This window comes from Engystomops pustulosus, chromosome 1, assembly GCF_040894005.1.
Source record: "Engystomops pustulosus chromosome 1, aEngPut4.maternal, whole genome shotgun sequence".
In the NCBI taxonomy this organism is placed as follows: domain Eukaryota; kingdom Metazoa; phylum Chordata; class Amphibia; order Anura; family Leptodactylidae; genus Engystomops; species Engystomops pustulosus.
Genome location: NC_092411.1, coordinates 151,519,000 through 151,540,430, shown reverse-complemented (window position 1 = coordinate 151,540,430; position 21,431 = coordinate 151,519,000). Strand labels below are relative to the sequence as shown.

General features: G+C 41.5%; 1 protein-coding gene across 1 annotated transcript in view; it reads right to left on the bottom strand.

Moving 5' to 3' along the window:
* Positions 1-20,882, bottom strand: part of HCN2 (hyperpolarization activated cyclic nucleotide gated potassium and sodium channel 2) — a 47,708-nt gene extending 26,826 nt beyond the window's left edge. The window contains exons 1-3 of the mRNA XM_072111044.1: positions 20,397-20,882; positions 8,418-8,841; positions 66-227 (exon numbers count right to left, since the gene is read on the bottom strand). Of these exons, the coding sequence (XP_071967145.1) occupies positions 66-227; positions 8,418-8,841; positions 20,397-20,854 (1,044 nt within the window). The 5' untranslated portion in view covers positions 20,855-20,882. The remainder of the gene's footprint in view (positions 1-65; positions 228-8,417; positions 8,842-20,396) is intronic.
* Between the last annotated feature and the right edge of the window lie 549 nt (positions 20,883-21,431).

Sequence of the window (21,431 nt, the reverse complement as noted above, 5' to 3'; positions counted from 1 at the left end):
TAATATTTACAATCATGACTTCAACAGGGATCCAGTCACACATAGTATTTGTATGGACTACTTACAACCATCTTGTTAATGGACACCCAACAATTACTGGGAAATTCTTGAAGCATTGGGACAAGAAACTGAAGGCATCCATCCCAGTGACATAACAAGAGCATCATGGCAATCAGGTTAAAAATTCGCATCACTGCACTAGCCAGGTCATATGTCATATGGAAAATCTGCAAAATAATAATAAAAGAAACAGTACATCAATTCAAGCCACAACATTTATATCTTTCATGCATGAAACATGGACATATATTACTGTATTCACATACAGTGACATATTTGCTGAGAAAAGATGTACCATTTGTGGTTCAGAATTACAGGAAAAAAAAAACTGTGAACAGCGAGATTGGAGAAACAACACTCCAACATCGTGCGCCTGATATCCTACATGTGTCGCTTCCCCGCTGAGGTCCGCCGGAGTTCACCTTCTTCTTCCCAGTGTATGTGAATTCATGTCTTGCGACACAATTTGAAAATTTAAATCCCGCACGAATCAGTTGGATTGTCTGACGGCCACAACCCTTGGTTTGTGTCGCATGAAAGTTGGTGCCAAAATCCGATTGCGTGCCTAAAAAAAAACCCTGTTAAATGCGGCGCAAATCCGAAATAGTCGGGAAACCTGATGGAAATGCGGTCCGTGGATCCTTAGTAAATGTGCCCCAGTATATGTATATGTATATGTGACCAGAGTATGAAACGCATGGTGTTTGGTGCTACTGCACACTAGGTTGGCCGAAACTTCCATTTTAGATACACTGTTTTGTAAATAAAAAATACATCTTTGTTGCATCATACCCAATGTCATGGCTGCTCTGCTCTCACCCGTGATCCTCTGTGTGCCCCAGCGCTCCGCTGCTCTGTATTACCTCTCCCTGTTCCAAATTCCCATCTGGGGGCCGTGCGCGCGTGCTGGCTTTAGATGATTTAAAGAGCACGAAGATCCAGCAGGGAATGCTGGGAGACGCCAGTTTTTATCCATTTCCTGAAAAGGGCCAGCATCAATCAGCGGTGTGCTGGCCCTTTTCAGGAAATGGATAAAAACTGGCATCTCCCTGCATTCCCTGCTGGATCTTTGTGCTCTATGCCATCAATAAAGCTTTGTCCTGTGCCTTGTGCCTGTGATTGAATTCCCCATTGTGACCCCAGACCTCCCATTTACGCTCCTCCGCTGCCTGCCTTGACCTTCTACTCAGCCTATCACCCTGAACCTTTGGCGCCTGGTCTTGACCTCATGCCTGTCCCCAACTACGAACTTGCCTACAGACTTTGTACCTCGCCTTGGCTGCCACCAGGAACAAGTCGCACATGTGGAACGACCTGGTGGCACCATGCCACTGCAAGTCCAACCCGCTTTGCAGCGGGCTCTGGTGAAATCCGGGTACCACTGAGATTCGGTCCCAGGTATCGGCTAGTGTCATCGTCCGTGGTGGTCCAGGAGTTTCACTACCCCAGAAGCCTGACACGCAAGTGAAGCATAGTGTGTTTGAGTTTTAACATAGCAATTTTAGTTATTTTGCTTTACATATATAAAACTTTATCAGAAAGAAATTCTGATAAAGGGTCACCATGATTACCTTGGAAGCATACTGTGGATTGTCCATGGAAAACAGACATCAAGGCACCCCAACTTCACCTATAACTTAACATAATTTGTGAATGTCATGTTGACATATCAGAGGTTTTCATTGGGGTGGTAAACTCTTTTGATCCTAAAGAATCACAGAATAAGGGGCAGCACTGTTTGTTGCGAACACTTTTCTTATCTCCTTGCAGACTAAGAAAGTACAAAACCTATACATGTTTACTCCAGCTCTTGTGTGGCGAAGCTACCTTTTTAGAGGTGAAAGCGCTGTTTTTACAATAGGCCACAAACCTAGTAATCCCTGTCCCATCAGTTCAGGGACCCTGGATCTCCCATAGCTCCGAGCACATGCCCATTATGTTGAACCCCATGGAGAGTACATGGGCCCCCCTGACATTATACATGTCTATTAGTCTGCAAATAATTTATTATTCCACTCTAAGATAAACATACAGTGGTCTAATATATGTTGCTAATGTGCTGAAGGCAACCACACAAATAGAATGCATATTATAATACAGATCAGGACTAACGCTTCATTTTAGGTTTGTGGGTTCCTCATAATAAATGTATATCATACTAATTAGTATTTAAAAAATACATAACTAGTACACTAAAAAAACTATCCAAAGATAAAAAGTAGCAAAAATTGATTTTTGCCACTTTTCTTACAAACTCCTTCTAAGAAAATATGCATTTTACGGTATATTAAAGTACAATCAAAATTTCTCATGGTATGGTCTCTTTATTCAGTTGCACTTTATATAGCGGATAGGGATGCATTTGATTTTATTTGCTACATTTTCCTGCCTTTCATCATGTGGGGGCGAATTTAAACATCAAGGATGTTCCTGGATTCCTGTAAGCGGAGGAGTTCAGAGGCAGGTCTGTTGGAAAACTATGTAAAGTCTGTATCCACTTACAGGAAGATGCATCCATATATTTACTTTATAGAGTGAGTAACTATGGCAATTCCCCTAAAACCCTTATTGAATCCAAGTAAACCAACTGATCAGATGTCACAGTTTATTGTATTTGCACTGGTCAGTTGTTTTTGCCTGAATGAAAAGGGTTCTTTTACTAATCTTATACTAATAATGTATTCTTTTGATAGAGTCATCAATACACTTAACATCGTTAAAAGCGGTTGCAAGTAAATTATCCACAGGATAGGAGACAGCAAGCTGATCCCCACATTCACAAGAATGGGACTCCCAACAATCCACAAAGCAAATGTCCCAGAGTGGCAGGTCAAGCATGTGTCCTGGCACTCCATTTAATAGTATGGGAGTGTTGCTGTGCTTAGCAATTTCCAACACTCCCATTAAATTAAGAGACGTGTTCATGCTTGTCCTGCTGCTCTAATTAGTGGGAACGGAACCCATGTTAACCCAATTGTTGGGGGTCCCGCTCTCATGGGGCTTTTAGTAGTAAGACGCAAACATGTGCCACCAGCTGTGGCTAGTCTGACATTGGTGGGTAAGCACAATTCACAGGAGGCGTCTGTCCTTGCTGCAAAGATAGGCAAGAAGAAGAGGACATGTCCTATTAATTTTCAGTGCAGGCAGTTGGTACATTGACATCCCAATGATGTACAGTGCCTCGCAGTGCATGGTCCGCATGTGAATGCTCCAGCAATGTGGTTGTGAGTTAGCTGCAGTTTGAGCAGTTTGCTTGCGGCCAAAGCACACACTCGCGTGCGTGAGGCACAAGTCTGAATCTGAATGCTGTCAGAAGAGTGCTGCATCTGAGTGCTCGCTCAATGTCGTCCTCATCTAGTGTTTTAACAATGATAATAAATCTTTACTTATACATCACCTACATATTCCACATCACTTTACAGATCTTGGAATACATATGCAGAAAAGATAGAACATTACAGATTAATAACCTGCTCTGATGACACATGAGGAAAGAGAACCCTACCAGCCACTAACTATAGTTCCAGAATCCAGGGTGCATGGGCCTGAATCGTAACTTGTATAATAATAATAATAATCTTTATTTATATAGCGCCATCAAATTACGTAGCGCTTTACAAATCATAGAATAATGATATCAGACGGAGAAGTTCTCAGGGTTGGTAAGTGAAAAGCGTGTGCATTCAGTCAGGGAGTGCGATAGGTCTGTCTGAAGACATGGGTTTTTAAGAGCATGTTTGAAACCGGACAGCCAAACTCAGAAGTAGTCATAAGGATTACTTCCCACTACGCAAACTTCACACATTTGTAATACAACACGGAAAAAAAGTTCAGTATTTGAAAACTGTCCGCTGATATTGCTGCGTTCACCATTTTGCCTGGACATTGCATATTCCTTGTCTGTTATTATATACAATTTGATCACAGAAAGGGAACAGCTGCAGATTACAAGATCCTTAGTGCTTGGAAACACTCTCTGCTGAAAGCTGGCTGACACATCCTAGCAGCCACCTTGGGGCCCAAAGTGTCACTTACACTGATAGACTAACTCATGGGTCTGCCAGAGGGACCATAACAGCATGTGCTGAATTTTCTTGTCATCTGATCGCATGTTGCGATTACTGATACATTATCACAAACAAGCAGTATTTTTTACCCTACACATTTGACCCATATATATATCAAAATAAATACAAACTGTAGATGGACAACACATTGGTATTGGCTGGTGCACAACAAAACGGCTATTAAATCCTGCAAAATTGTGCAAGTCTGGAACATCAAGGGGCAGATTTACCATTTCTGTGGCTCCATAATTCACACAACTAATCTAAATGGTAAAATAGGGATTCTCCCATAGCATTTAACTGTGTCAATATCATGTGGGGGACAGTATAGAGCAGTGATGGCAAACCTTTTAGAGGCCGAGTGCCCAAAATACAACAAAGACCCGCTTATTTATCGCAAAGTGCCAATACGGAAATTTAATTTGTGATTTATACTCCCTTCTCTGTCACAGTTTTCATTGACCAGCACCTGAGGACACCAATAAAGCAGAAAATAGTCTCAGGTAGAGCTGTCACTTTAAAATAGCTCTGTGCACAGCAAGTCCTGGGCTGTCTGGGACTGCAGGAAGATACCTGGAGTCCTCTCTGGTGATGACCTGTGTGACCACAGAAAGGGCTCTGAGTGCCACCTCTGGCACCAGTGCCATAGGTTAGCCATCACTGGTATAGAGCATGCAGAGAGAGTGCTGTTATGCATCCCACTAATTTTAACAACTGCTACAAATGTAAAATCACCCCTGGGGCACATAGTTCTACATGCTAGCTAAATTCCATATTGGCTCTTTTATAAATAGTATACCTCACCGGATGTGCTGAGTGATATGATGCATGGGAAAATGACATTGCTTGTCTAGACTACAAATACGCCACTACTCCTTGATGGAAATGCAGCAAGGTATGCTGAATTACACGGACATTGCTAAGCTACATGGAATAGTATTTGCTGCTTGAGCCCAGTAAAATACTAGCTTATGTATAATGCTGATTTTAGCAGCAGAAGAAAAATCATAATTTATAAGAGGTTAAACATAGAAAAAATGAACTTTTTTAACTATCCACCAAAAATCCATTTCAATATTCCAGTTTCTATGCTGGAGATGCGAAAAAATAAAAAATAGGCAGAGCCATCATTAAAATATTACTATTTAAAAAAAGTGCTTAGGGGACAAGGGGGATGATGAGACAGGGTAAAAGTCTGTAAATCCAGATTACAGATGGTATAGGGTAGCCCCTCATTCTCATTAGCATAATAATAAAAGTTGAATTTAAGAAGGGAGGAGGAAATTGATAACAAATATAAGAAGATTATCACAGTCACAGTGCATGGATCTATGAGTAAGTGTCCCTGTTTTATCGTAATGGATTTTAATGGTAGATTTCCTTTAACCCGTTCACGACCCGTGACGTAATAGCACGTCACTGGACGGCCGCGGGTGCATGGAGAGGGCTCACGTGCTGAGCCCTATCCATAGCCGGTAAGTCTTTGCTGCATATTGCAGCAAAGGCTTACCGGTAACACCCGCGATTGGTGCCAGCACCGATCGCGGGTGTTTTCCCACTGATCGCCGCCGGCAAAGCTGCCGGTGGCTTCAAAAGGTTTGCGGCGCATGGGCGCTGCCATCTTTTCGAGGATCGCCGCTCCCCGTGACGTCATTGGGGAGCGGCGATCCGTCGCCATGGTAACCTCGGGTCTCACGAAGACCCGAGGCTACTTCGGGTTAACCCATGCATTACAATGTGCTATCAGCACATTGTAATGTATGTGTAGTAAAATACACATATACTGCCATACTGTAGTATGGCAGTATATGATAGGATCGTGCAGACACCCTAGGGTTAAAGTACCCTAGGGAGTCTGAAAAATACTAAAAATTAAAAATAAGTTTAAAAAAAAAAATTATAATAAAAAACCCTAAAAACTCAAATCACCCCCCTTTCCCTAGAACTGATATAAATATATATATAAACAGTAAAAATCATAAACACATTAGGTATTGCCGCGTCCGAAAATGCCCGATCTATCAAAATATGATAACGGTTTTTCACTGCGTTTAATCCCGTAACGGAAAATCGCGCCCATAGTCGAAAATGGCACTTTTTTTGTCATTTAAAAAAATGAAACAATTCTATAAAAAGTGATCACAAGGTCGAACAGTCCTAAAATTGATAACATTGTAAACGTCATCAAAATCCACAAAAAACGACACCACCCACAGCTCCGTACACCAAAGTATAAAAAAGTTATTAGCGCCAGAAGATGGCAAAATCCCCCAAAAAATTTTTGTACAGGAGGTTTTAATTTTTTTAAATGTATGAAAACATTATAAAACCTATAAAAATTTGGTATCCCCGTAATCGCACAGACCCAAAGAATAAAGTAGACATGTCATTTGGGGCGCACAGTGAAATCCGTAAGATCCAAGCCCACAAGAAGACGGCACAAATGCGTTTTTTTACCAATTTCACTGCATTTGGAATTTTTTTCCCGCTTCCTACTACACGGCATGGAATATTCAATACCATCTCTATGAAGTGTTTTGTTACGCAGAAAATAAGCCGTCACACAGCTCTGTACATGGAAAAATAAAAAAGTTATGGATTTTTGATCATGGGGAGTAAAAAATGAAAATGAAAAAACAAAAAAGGGCCAGGTCCTGAAAGGGTTAACACTTGTGGAAACCCAAAAATAAAAAGTAAGAACTGGTGTAGATGTAAGGATGAATTCTAGGGATGCCATTGTCCCACACTAGACATAAAACCACCCACATACAATGTAGTGTTTTTTACTTCCTAAAGTCTGGGAGAGGTAATATAGCTGTAAGCGTTACAACAAATGTGGAATAGATACAGAATGTGTACAGATTATGCTTTCATGTCTCCTTATTATTGAGCTGGCTTAATGATCTGGATACGATGTAGCCAAACCTGAGGAAGACTTTTTGCTCTTGATAATACATTCAGTATTAAATATACTTAGTTAGGACCATTTCTTTTCTTCATGCTCTTATACCTTATTTGGGTTCCAAGTCCTGAGAGACTGTAATGTCAGACACTATTATCCACCCATCAACAGAACCAATTTCCACTGAACAGTGAAATTGTTAACTTTTAAGGGGACCTGATATTGCTACCCCTGGAGGTCTACTACTTTACAATTGTTTAATTATTTAACATATAATTATGTAAACTTTATTGTACATTGTTTGTTGGATCCTCACATTGTGTATGTTATACCATGTAATATTGCTGTGTACTGCATTATTGCTATCCTTCGCCAGCCTAGAGGAAGGGCAATCCTTCAGCCATGGGTTCCCTAGAGGTTTTCTCCACCGGTGGTTTTCCTCTCCCTGTTGTGGGATGACTCTTTGTGAGTCGGAGGTTGGCCAGATTTTATGGTTGCCTGGACATTATTTAAGTTCATATATTTGATTAAACAAAATATATGAATTGTAACATATATTTATTTTTAAAAAAGTCAATTTTAGGTAATAAAGTATAGCAGGTTTTATTATCTGTCACAGTTTTGAGTTGAGGTGTCGAGTGGACGTCGCAGGTGAACTCTGTTTTAACTAATAGAGGATATCAAACCTCAGGGTGGTGAACAGTCTGAGCTGTGGAAGTGGCCAGCCTGGAGGATGTCTTAATGGTAATGTCATCCAGGGGGGGCACGGTGGTGAAGTACAGGAGTGTGCTGGCTCTGCTAGAATGGCAAGCCAAAGCGTCACAGTTTAGTCCCCTATATCCCAAAGTCATGTACGCCTCTTTAGCAGCGATGGCAAACTTTTTAGACACCTTGTGCCCAAACTACAACCAAAGCCCACATATTTTTCGCAAAGTGCCAATGCGACAATTTAAGCAGTAACTTATTACTACCTGCTCTTTCACGGGTTTAAATAGTATAGGCACCTGAGGACACCAATACAGTAGAAATAAGGAGAAGAAGTTTGGATTATTATTGTAGCTTCATTCTGGGGTCCTGGGCTGCCTGGGACTGCAAGAGGCCTTGGGCCCTGTCTGGCAAACTCTACGCTGGGGTGATGGCAAGGGTGCCCATATAGAGGGTTCTGAGTGCCACCTCTGGCACCGGTGCCATAGGTTCGCCACCACTGCTCTATAGGATGTCACACTGCAGGGTTCCTAGTGTGATGATTTTTTTCCCCAAAAAAATAAACTTGTGAGAACCTGAACATTGCTTCAATTAAGAATGATCCTTGTTGAAAAATTCATGACCTGGTAATTAATTTTACTTTCACTTAGTGGAGTTCAGAGGACCAAATTACGTGCACTTACCTCTTCCCACTGATGAATATAACGGATGAGCCTGGAAAGTCGAAGTAACCTAAGTAGGCTTAGGATTTTAGTAAACCTCACAATTCTTAAAGCACGGGCAGTCTTGTAGACTTCAGAGTCAATACCTTTTTCTACAATGAGAAATATGTAGTCCACAGGAATGGAGGATACAAAGTCCACTACAAACCATGTGCGCAAATACTTGCGCTTGATCTTTTGTGGATCCAAAATGATCTCCGTGTTGTCCTCAATCACAATGCCTGTGCGGAAGTTCAGAACCAGGTCCATAAGAAAGAAAGTGTCCGACACCACATTAAATACGATCCACGGTGTGGTTGTCTCATCTTTGAAGAAAGTGATTCCCACAGGGATTATTATGAGGTTCCCCACCATGAAGAGCAGCATTGTGAAGTCCCAGTAAAACCTACAAATAGAGGGCAGAAAAGTAAGTCTTCAATTGAGCAAAAACATCTATCACAGACTGTAGAATAAAGGAGTAGCTCAAACATTCTGGGGCCAGATGAACTTATCCTGTCAAAAAAGTCAAAGGAGACTTTGCTATTAAAGGCCACCTCTACAGATGTGTGGAGAAATACAGCCACTGATGCTCCACTGGGGATTCTGAGAAATAAATTTAAAAATACATTTTTTCAGTATGGGATAAGGAAAACTTTGTCTCTTGACTAACTTATAAGGAAGCTCCCTTCAAGATCAAACATGACTTTTTCAGGAAGCGTAATGTGAGATAATAGCCAAACCAGTATATCTATTCAATAAAGAACCGATGGCCAACTGTAGACAATGCTTTTTCAATGTGTTTTCATCTCGTCAGCACGGTGTAGGGAACTGGTTAAATGTAGACTAGACAGTTTAAAAATTGTCCCAGTTTATTACAGTGACTGGTGTTGGATTATATATTTGAAGTGTCCAAGTTTATACCTCCTTGTATTTTTGTGTTACCAGAATTTTGCATACATTAGCCTCAGGCACATCCCTCCCCTCTGTTTAGCTAGCTCCACAAACTAAGACAGAATAGTAACATACTCTGTATCTCAGAAGAGTAGAATTGTCAATATCAAGCACACGATTTGTAATACATGCTTCCAATTTAAGAAAATGGAATATAATAAATGTGACCTCTGCCTTTTTGAGTCCTGTTCTGCAGGACAAACAAATATGTATGACTATTTCTCATCCCTTAAAACAGTTTGAGTGTCAGAATATGCCACTACTACTTGGATGTTACAATCCAAACCACCTATATATTCGCTCCATAAATTGATAAAAGTAAAGAAAATGCTTGCGTTGGAAAGCCCAGTAATAATCTTTGATGCGTGGTTCAAATTTTGCTGCTTTAATCAAAATCTTTATCTTTTCTAATCAACAGAGCTTTAAAGATTGAAAAAAATTATAATTTACCGTACTTAACAGACTGGACAGTTGTTACATATAAACTCTGCTGATATTTATAAAGCAATGTTATCAGCCACTCCTAATAAACCTTTCTAGATTTAGATGTCACAGAGCATGTATGATTATAGATGGAACCTTAGATATCTCTCTTATATGTTTTAGATTTATATACTGATGCCATCAATACCTGTGAGCCCTCAAATAGTGGAATCAGTTTGGTCAATTTAAGTCTGGGTGACACCAGTGTGACACTGACACACCGAACGCCGACACGTCATTCAACCAGGTTGTACCGCCCTGGTAAATCTTGCCACGTACCCATGCCATAGCACTGAAGAAGCACATTGTCCAACGCGGAAAGTACCCATCATCCTTCCAACACCTGGTCTTTTTTTCCTTCCCTCTCCAGGAGATCAATGCTGGAACCATTTGGAGGTGAGTATAATGAATGCATGTACATTTATATACCTTTATGTATCATTTAGATGTGTATATATACATATATATCTGCTGTATGTGTGTGAATATGCTGTATGGTGTATATATAATGTGTGTATATGTGTGTTTGATGTCTATATGCAGTATGTGTGTTTACAGTGTGTATGTGTGTATATATATGCTGTGTATGTAAATGCTGTATATACTGTATGTGTTTACTTGCCTTATTGTGTGTATATGCTGTATGATGTTTTTATACTGTATAGTGAATATATACCATGGGGTAGATTTATTTATGCTTCAAGGCCAGTTTTCTGGAGTAGAAGCAATTAAATAATTGCAAATGTATGCGCAGTGCCCATTTGGGCGTGGAGGGGGCACAGAGGAGCATGGCGGGCGGAAGTGTAGGCGGAATGGGGTGATGCCGCCCCCTGCCTGCGTTCTTTTGAAAAACCAGCAGACAGGCAAAACTTTTGTTTGCTGGTCTTTACACAAAACTACACCAGGCCGGACCTGGCGCCGTTTTGCCTGGAGGCCGTGCCTAAGCCTCTTGATGCATCTGGTGCTACATGGGGCAGCGTGGCTGCAATCTTACATCGACGCGGGAGCGCCAGCGTAATTCTCCACCTGTATTTTTTAAAAATGTAAAATGATTATCATATTTGTAACAATTCAGAATAAAACAATATGCTATTATTTTGCCTGTAAAGTAAATAGTATAAAACAAAAAATATATAACTTTTAAATACTTTAAAGGGAACCTGTCACCAGGAGACCCATTTTTAGCACTCCCTCAGTCCCCACAGAACATAGTACATACACTGCCAAAGTGTTTTTGTATAAAAAAATTGGTTTTACAGAAAAAAAGATATGTTATATTGTACCTTTCATTAGCATCTGCTGTGTGACTAAGCAGTTGCCAAATGGGAGGGGCTGGAAAGGAGCAGTTCCCCCCCACCCTTGGGGAACAGCTACTCTACCTTTTCAAATATATGAAAACACCCATCACTTGGCTTAGCGACGCCCCCTGCTCCTCTACAGCCAATCCCAAATGTGGGGAGTTATTCATATATTTGAAAAGGTTACATGTTTCCCAAGGGTGGGGGGGGGGAGGGGGACTGCTCCTTTCCAGGCCCTCCTATTGGGCAACTGCCTAGTCACACAGCAGATGCTAATGAAAGGTACAATATAACATATCTTTTTTTCTGTAAAACCAATTTTTAATACAAAAACACTTTGGCAGCATATGTACTATGTTCTGTGGGGACTGGGCGAGTGCTAAATATGGGTCTCCTGGTGACAGGTTCCCTTTAACTTACCAAAATGATTTTGTGATTGTACTCCATGTTAGCGGTAAATTTTGGTTGATATGTTTTGTGTTTATTTAAAAAAAAAAGCATTGCCAATTTTTTGGGGAGAAATTTGTCATTTCAAAATTTTAAATTATCTGCTTTTGAGACTGATAGTAAGTACCTCATTTTGGTGCTAAAACTAACATTTTCAATATCTGAACTTTATGTTTTCATCATTTTTTTAAAAGTCCTTTTATTCGTATATGGTGGTAGACAGCTTACAAATAGAACAGAGATTTTCATTTATTTCCCAAAATTTCTTGATTGAAATTTTTGAGATTTTTTTTTTTAAATGAGCTATGACCCCTCCCCTCCATTTTCTAAAGTACACCACTCAAACTACTAGAAACAGTTTTTAGGAAGATTTTTAATCCTTTGAACTGTGCATAGTAATTAAAACAAAATGGAGTTGAAATTTAGAATGGTCTAATTTTGGCAGTAATACATTCATTTAGCCCTAAAATTTACACATTTCCAAAATATAAAAAGAGAAAACCCCTCTTTAAATTTGTTATGCAAGAACAGAGACGCTCTACATGTGGACATTACTTGTATGAATGCACGGCATGGCGAAGACGGGAAGGAGCACCATGCAACTGCCAGTTTTGTCCTATCGAACTTTTAATTTTTTTTAGTGGATTTTAGTTTCCTCATTGGCACCCTTTTGTAGGCTATAACATTTTTAGTGGGGCCATGTGATGGTATTTATTCTGTGGGATGAGATTCATTTTCTAGGGATACCATTTTGACTTTCTATTCCCTATTGTTGAAAATGTATAATTGTTGAAAATGGAAATAACTTTTTTTTTTGGGGGGGGGGGGCAAAGGAGTAGAAAAGCATCAATTCTTTAATGGACTTTTTCCTTTTTTTTTTGGTGTTCACCAACTTCATTTCATGGGTCAATATGATTACAGGGATACCATACTGAGATATTTTTCCTTACCTTTTACTAAATTTGCAAAAACAAAACCTAATGTGTGGAAAAATACTTTGCACCAGTATCATCCAGGAGTAGATATTTTTTTGATGATAAACACTTACTCATAGATCCAGGTACTGACTGTTGTAAACTACTTATATATGTCATCAATAGATTACTTCCTTCAGAAATCAACTTTTAAAATTATGTTAAAGCGCCAGATAGGCTCGGGTGGGGCTGGGGTTTACCAGAGCCCATCGGTGCTGCATCTTCACAGGCACCACTCTGCACCACCACTGTCTCACCTTCCCCCTGCTCCCTCAGCACTTCCTCCTATCTCTGCCTAATGTAATCTCACAGCAGCAGAGAAAAATGTAGCATATAGTAGGTTGGAGAAGTACTCCTGCACAGTGTGACTTCCTGTGGATCTAACCTAAATATACCTGACTTAAACCAAATACAGATCCATAGACAGCAATCATTAAATTAATGTAATGTGCAATGAGAAGCATTGTAACAGTAGTTGACTTCATGTAATTGGATTTTACAATCATTTGTCTGGATTAGCTTATTATTAATTAGATATCCAAGTGAATTGGAAACATTTCCCTGTGAGACTCCAGAGGAATGGAATGGGAGTCTTGCAGAAAAAGGATTAAACATTCATAAATTAGAAGATTGCTATGTATACCACATTGGCAGCAAGCCCCATCTACATCTAATTCAAGATTGTACTCCACTTCCATGTTATCACACTTGTAGTGTATCAGCTTCAGGTGTGTACAGGAGGAGCACATGGATAGCCCGTATATTATTTGATACAGTTATAAGCAGTAGCAGTTGCTTGGGGAGAATAATGCAGTACACTAGGGTAGGATGGAAGACATACTACAAGCTGCAGCTGTGTCTCCCTGTCTTCATCTCTCTACTAGGCACTTGTTGTATTGATTTATGCAAAACTGTAAAAACAACAGTGTCCATTTAGCCGCTTCCCAGGTGGAACATTCACAGGACATCACTATTGCAGCTTGTCGCTTTACCTACTATGTGTTTCTTAAGTGCTGAACTGGTTAATTATACATGCTGTCATGGTTCCATAATATCTTCAAAGACTCTGCGCATGTGCAGCTCAACCAAAGCCTGTGATGAAACTGAGCTGTTTGTATGAATTCCCACTCAAAGTGGGAAAGTATAGCACCTCATAAAAGCCAGATGCTAAATAAAATTTATTTCATTAACCCCTTATCGACATGTGACGTAGTATTACGTCACATGCCAGGTCCCGGTGCATGGAGAGGGCTCGCGGGCCGAGCCCTCTCCATAGCCAGTAAGTCTTTGCTGCATATTGCAGCAAAGGCTTACCGGTAACACCCGCGATCGGTGCCAGCACCGATCGAGGGTGTTTTCGGGCTGATCATATGGCGCAGCCATCTTTCTGAGTATCGTCGCTCCCCATGATGTCATAGGGGAGCGGTGATCCATCGCCATGGTAGCCTCGGGTTTCCCGAAGACCCGAGGATACTTCGTTTTAACTCATTCATTACAATGTGCTATCAGCACATAATAAAAATAAAAAAATATAATAAAAAAACCTAAAAACTCAAATCACCCCCCTTTCCTTAGAACTGATATAAATATAAATAAACAGTAAAGATCATAAACACATTAGGTATTGCCGCATCTGAAAATGCCCGATCTATCAAAATATAATAACGGTTTTTCACTGTGCTTAACCATGTAACGGAAAATCGCGCCCAAAGTTGAAAATGGCACTTTTTTGCCATTTAAAAAAAAATTTATTCTATAAAAAGTGATCAAAAGGTCGCACAGTCCTACAAATGATAACATTGTAAATGTCATTAAAATCCGCAAAAAAACAACACCACCCACAGCTCTGTACACCAAATTATAAAAAAGTTATTAGCGCCAGAAGATGGCAAAATCCCCCCAAAAAATTTTGGGGGGATCATGTAATGGGGAGATAGAGGAGGAAACAGAAAGCTGGGGCACAGAGAGGTAAAACAGTGAAACATTGAGAAAATTGAGTTATACAGACAAGAAGTGGAAATCTAGAGAGATGGTTGGTAAGCATAGAAAAATGTAGCTTAAAATCAGAAATCATCTTTTTAAAAAATAATAATAATTAGATTTCAATTTTAGCATAGCTAATCAATAAGTTTGTAACATTTCCATAACAAATGAAATGAACAAAGTACTGGTATCTAAAGAAAATTATGGATCGTGTTATGTGCTTTCAGCTTCTGACAGAAGTATTACCTACGTAATTCTGTCTGTGATAAAAATGGTGATCTCTACTGAACAGGAAGCTCATATGCCAGTTAATAAATCACACAATTAGTTTTTTTCTTCTACACTAATTCTATAAGAGATGTAAAATTATAATAATCACAATAAAAAATTTAAATGAAAAATGTGCCCACGAGCATTCATTCTTTAAAAAGGTGACCTAGTTTAGCCATACTAGTGTACAGATGATGTACTTCAAGTTGTGTGAGGTGTGACTGACATATTCCCCACTGTTTGTCCGCTTAAGTGCCAGTCAAGTTTGACATGATGTAGTGTCGCTGCTCCCCACTCCGTGACCAGTAAATGTTAATTTGCATATGCCAATCTAAGGTTTTAAAAGCTTACATGTGGATTTTTCAGCAATGGCAAGCTTAGTGAGAGGCACCACGGGAAAAGTCATCGCTTGATGCTTAACTGTTAATAAATTTTGTTTTTAGAAAAAAGATAAAAAATGTTTGTAAATCACAGATGTAATTGTCAGAAATATAAACATAAATGCATTTACCACCACACAACTAGACTACTAACCAAACAGTAAAATAATAGCATTCCCTTTTTACACCATTATTTATTGTACATATGGGCAACAACATTCTAAACCTAATGGGTGAAATGCAGAAGCAGTGAGAACAAAATATGACTGGAAATATATTACTTGATGTGATGACGATAACCAACCTAATACTCCATCAAGCTGACAACTAACTGGCCAAAAACCCCACGTACAATATATATTTACATATGTAAATTATATACACATACACTCACCGGCCACTTTATTAGGTACACCTGTCCAACTGCTCGTTAACACTTAATTTCTAATCAGCCAATCACATGGCAGCAACTCAGTGCATTTAGGCATGTAGACATGGTCAAGACAATCTCCTGCCGTTCAAACCGAGCATCAGTATGGGGAAGAAAGGTGATTTGAGGCCTTTGAACGTGGCATGGTTGTTGGTGCCAGAAGGGCTGGTCTGAGTATTTCAGAAACTGCTGATCTACTGGGATTTTCACGCACAACCATCTCTAGGGTTTATAGAGAATGGTCCGAAAAAGAAAAACATCCAGTGAGCGGCAGTTCTGTGGGCGGAAATGCCTTGTTGATGCCAGAGGTCAGAGGAGAATGGGCAGACTGGTTCGAGCTGATAGAAAGGCAACAGTGACTCAAATCGCCACCCGTTACAACCAAGGTAGGCAGAAGAGCATCTCTGAATGCACAGTACGTCGAACTTTGAGGCAGATGGGCTACAGCAGCAGAAGACCACACCGGGTGCCACTCCTTTCAGCTAAGAACAGGAAACTGAGGCTACAATTTGCACAAACTCATCGAAATTGGACAGTAGAAGATTGGAAAAACGTTGCCTGGTCTGATGAGTCTCGATTTCTGCTGCGACATTCGGATAGTAGGGTCAGAATTTGGCATCAACAACATGAAAGCATGGATCCATCCTGCCTTGTATCAACGGTTCAGGCTGGTGGTGGTGGTGTCATGGTGTGGGGAATATTTTCTTGGCACTCTTTGGGCCCCTTGGTACCAATTGAGCATCGTTGCAACATCACAGCCTACCTGAGTATTGTTGCTGACCATGTCCATCCCTTTATGACCACAATGTACCCAACATCTGATGGCTACTTCCAGCAGGATAATGCGCCAAGTCATAAAGCTGGAATCATCTCAGACTGGTTTCTTGAACATGACAATGAGTTCCCTGTACTCAAATGGCCTCCACAGTCACCAGATCTCAATCCAATAGAGCATCTTTGGGATGTGGTGGAACGGGAGATTCGCATCATGGATGTGCAGCCAACAAATCTGCGGCAACTGTGTGATGCCATCATGTCAATATGGACCAAAATCTCTGAGGAATGCTTCCAGCACCTTGTTGAATCTATGCCACGAAGAATTGAGGCAGTTTTGAATGCAAAACCGGGTCCAACCCGTTACTAGCATGGCGTACCTAATAAAGTGGCCGGTGAGTGTACACATACCCAGTGGCGTAACTATGAGAGACAGGGCCCCCTAGCAGGCTACTGCTACTTAAAAAATATACATATTAGTATACTCACACATATAAATAGACTCAGGGCCCCCTGCTATGGCTGCTACCGCTGTAGTTATGCCCCTGCACACACATATCCTTCAAACACTTGCTCCAATTAAATGCAATCTTCTGATAAATGCTGAAGCTACTTCTGCTCTTACCAAATACACCTTATGGGGGAGATTTATCACCAAATTTCTGAGGTAAAACTGTTCCAGTTGCCCATGGAAACCAAGCAGAGCTCAGCTTTAATTTTATAAGAAGCTGTGGGAAAATGAAAGCTGAGCTCTAAGAGACTTCTGAGAAACTCCCCCTATGTCTTTAGGACCAAACAGCAAAAACACATGGGAAAGCTTTTGTTCCTGTATAACAGAGCTTTCCCCTAGATCTGGATGACTGATGACACCCATGGACACATAAAGGTCAATATCGCCTGACCCATTTCTTCAGGTAAAAACCTAATGACTTGTCCTGCTCTCCCCTGACATTTGCACCATATATACATTAACGGTTGGCTGAGTTTGCCAAAAGTGGTGGTTTCAGTTAAGATTTAAAATCTTAAGATTTAATAAGAAGTAAATACGTCTCAAGGACTGTAAGCTCCTGTGAGTAGGGCCCTCAATTCCCATGGTTTCATCTGACAAGGAAAGTATCGGGGCACATATATTATTGCATTTGCGTCAATGTTTTATCATAGTTTTCATATTACAAAAAGTGTCATTGGTGCTTTCACAAGTCTATATTATGTCCATGCAACTCACCATTAAATCACCTAAAGTGGTGTGGTAGTGCGAGTTTGTAGACACGTTAAGAACTGAAATCTGACACAATTCTGTCACAACGGCATGAAGCCAAGTGCACCAAGAAAACTGACCTGATTAACTAAGAGCATGCAACACTATTAAATAATGTGGTACAACTTGTACAAAGCAAATGCAAAGAAAACTAACACACAGTGCACAGGTTGTAAAATATCTGGGCCATTGTCTTTATTTAACGAATTGTCTAATCCCACAAAATGTAACCAATTATTACTTGGAGTGAGGCTAGGCTCACATATGTGTTGGAGACTGTTAGGGGCCTCCATTGTAGGTTCTGCTAAAAATAATGGAGATAGAGCTATACAATGCAGCAAATCAATGGGCCCCCTCTAATTGAGGCCAAATGAACACCATTATTGTTAATGGAGTTGTCTGGGAATGGAAAAAGTACTTAAAGGAAATCTACCATCAAAATCAAACATGATAAACCAGGGACACTCAGATTCACACTGTGACTGGGGGAATCTGCTTATATTTGTTACCCATGGCCTCCTTCTGTACAAAAATTAGCACTTCCCCCTCCCTCTGTCTGATGTAATCTCATTGAAGCAAAGGAAGTTTCAGCACAAAGTGGGAGGGGGGAAGGGCTCCTGTAGCACAGATGGACTCTGGTAAACTCTCCCGCCCAGAGCCCTTCTGGCTCATTAGAATCATTTTATTTTGATAACACATATAAGAACATTACCACAGTCGCTGTGCCTGCATCAATGAGTAAATGTCCCTGGTTTATCATGATGGATTTTGATGGTATGTTCCTCTCAAGTCACTTTTTCACTCCTTATATTATTTGGATCAAGAACATACATTAGAATATAACCTAATGTAAACACAAACTGTGTATATTTTATGGTGTCTCTAATGGGTTTTTTTTTCTTTGCAGAATGTCCTTCTGATATTGGTGGTCACACATGCTTAGTTTCTCAGTCAAATCACCAGATTTCTCATGTGCATGAATGGTGAGGTGGATGGTTTTACTGCGCTAATCAGCCAATAGGAAGCAACTTTTCGCCTTCACTGAACATGTTAGGTAGATGTTCTAAAAGGGAATTAAATCAGCACCAGGGGGCGCCATAATACCTATATAAGAACACAGGAATTTTTTTCGTAAATTAAAATTTTATATGGCGTCACCTACCAGAGTAAATGAGTCCCTATGTAACTACATTTAAAACTCTCCAGAGAAGACAAAAATCCCCTTTGTCTGATTTCCCCCCCCCCCTTCATATGTGCAAGATGCCTAAAGAGACTTCATTGAAGTCTATTTTTAGGAAGTAAGTGTATGTACTATGCTTGTAAGTAGTACTCTATTTAGGTCAGTTCACACTTTTAGAATGAAGAGCTATAAATTCTCGTACGGAAAATTTTGAAGTAAGTGATGATACAGAAGTCAACACTGCTCTTATAGCGATATATAAATGTCATAGATCTTAACCTGTGCAGAAGATGAACCAAAGGGCACTTAAGTATCAGGTGAAGTGACTCAACTAAGCTGTCACTTCAGCACCAAGGATAGTTCAGCCTAGAGGCCACAAGTCACTGGTTGAGCTGTTTACCTCTACCATCAGCACCCTGGACAGCTCCAATACATGTATATTTGTTTACACACCAGTAGAAGGATTAGCAGCAGAATCCTGTTATATGGGATATTATCACATACAAGAGTTTAAGGGGATTTTGTATGCCCATACCCCGCCTCCCTTACAAAGGAGTAGTGTGCTTATATGGAAATCCTTCATGGGTATATGGAGGATGCATCATTTCTCCAATACCAGTACTACCCTATACAGTATGTGACCTGTCATCCAAACATAACTTAGATATCCCATGCAAGTATGTTGGGGCAAGCAGAGGGCAAGTTATTATAGGTCTTCAGTCACAACTCCCTAACCAAATTATTTAATGTCATCTGCCAGGTGACAAAGTCATTAAACATAATATTTGAGTGAAGCTAATGAACTCACAAGAAGAAGAATAAGAGCTGGTCCGCCATAGAAATGCCCCTGTATGAATGACCCTGACCAGCCTGTATCCTTGTTACTCTAGTCTAGGACAAACCCCAATATCATGACAAAAGGGTCCCCAACAAATGTAGCAAAGGATGGGGCACGGAAACCAGGTGATACATGGCTGGTGCCTACACAAGCATCAAGTACATTGCAACCTTGAGCAGCAGCAGGAGAGGGAGGAGAGAGCTGCTAACCCATTCCACGCTGGAGGGACCTGTAGAGGAGGCCTTCTCTGCAGAATAGAACCTGGTGGACCCACACCCCTTCCAATGGCATACCCTTCCATGGCACAGATAAGGCAGATGTGCTTTGAGTGACTTTGCTCATGGATGGCAGGATACCATCTCAGGTAACTTGCTCCTGAGCTTGGTGGCATGCTTCAGCATTGATAATAAAGGAATCTGCATGCAAGGGCAGTCATACCAGAGAGGAAGTTGGCATGTGCCACATAGGCCATATCATCATGATGCTTCTCTATGCCCCACACAAAGAAGCCAAGCCCAATGACCTTCTGGTGTCCCTGTAAAACCTTGGGACGCGACCCCCATTACAGCCGGATCGCGGTCTATAGGGAGCACTGTGAAAACTATGAAGCTCCAATGTGGGCACCTGTAGGCACCACAATAGAGGTGTCATTGGCTTTATCCTACAGACATCAGTACAGCTGGCAGTGCCCCTACCTGAAGTCACTGTAGGGGTGTATGATCCAGGCCCCCGCGGATTTCACCCTCTCCTGCTCCCTCTCCACCGCCTTCTGGCTGCCGAACATCCGGAGAGAGAACTTGTTGACCCCGGGCTGGAGCATGGCAGAGAGTTGGCGGTGCATGAACCCGGAGCGGGGCTCTTCCTCCCCGGCCTCTCCATCTTCCGTGTCCTTGCCCGGTGAGGAACCCCGCGGAGGCTCCGTGGAGAAGGACACCTTGTGTTCCCGGGGCGGCGCCTCGGAGAGCTCCCGCCTGCACTCTCCATTCGGGCTGCCCTTCCCGGTGCCCGGAGTGCCCGCCGAGCTACATGGGCTGCGGGTGCCTCTTCTCCCCGCAGTCCGGGGCTGCTGCTCGTCGGGTGTTGCAGCTGCCTCCACTCCCCTCATCACCGCAGCACTACTGCCGCCGCCGCTGCCGCCTCCCCGCCCGTCCATGGCAGCGGGGACCTGCGGAGTGAGCAGAGGGAGGGACCGAGAGGCGGGGAGCTCCAGTGGGCGGATAACTATCCAAAATCAAGCCAATGGTGAGGAGCGCGGGTGGGTCCAGGGAATAATCACCAATCACCGCAGAGAAAGGCGTACGGATGCAAATTAAATGGCTGAAATGCGCTGACAGAACGCAGTGTGGGCGGGTACATGGGTGAAACGCAAAGACTAATGGCAACTCGAAAGCAGCCAATGGTTATTAAGCCTGAGGAAAGCAAATTATATACAACGGTGCTGATAGGCCAGCGATTGCTTGGCATGGTGAATAAAAAAACCCAACCAATGAGCAGTGGAAAGTGATTGCATGAAGGTCTGGGATTGGCCGACAATAGAACAAGACATAGACAGCACAGCAAGGAGCTGAGAAGAGGCGGAGCTTTGGCATAAAGGAGGTGTTATGGTCCTCGTAATACCGCCTGGTGGGCAGGGTCATATATTGGGCGGGGCTTGGATGAGTCTGGTCAGTAGAGACATGTGAAGGGAGGGAGCCGGGGGTCGTGTGCTGGTGGAGGGGGTGGGGACTCAC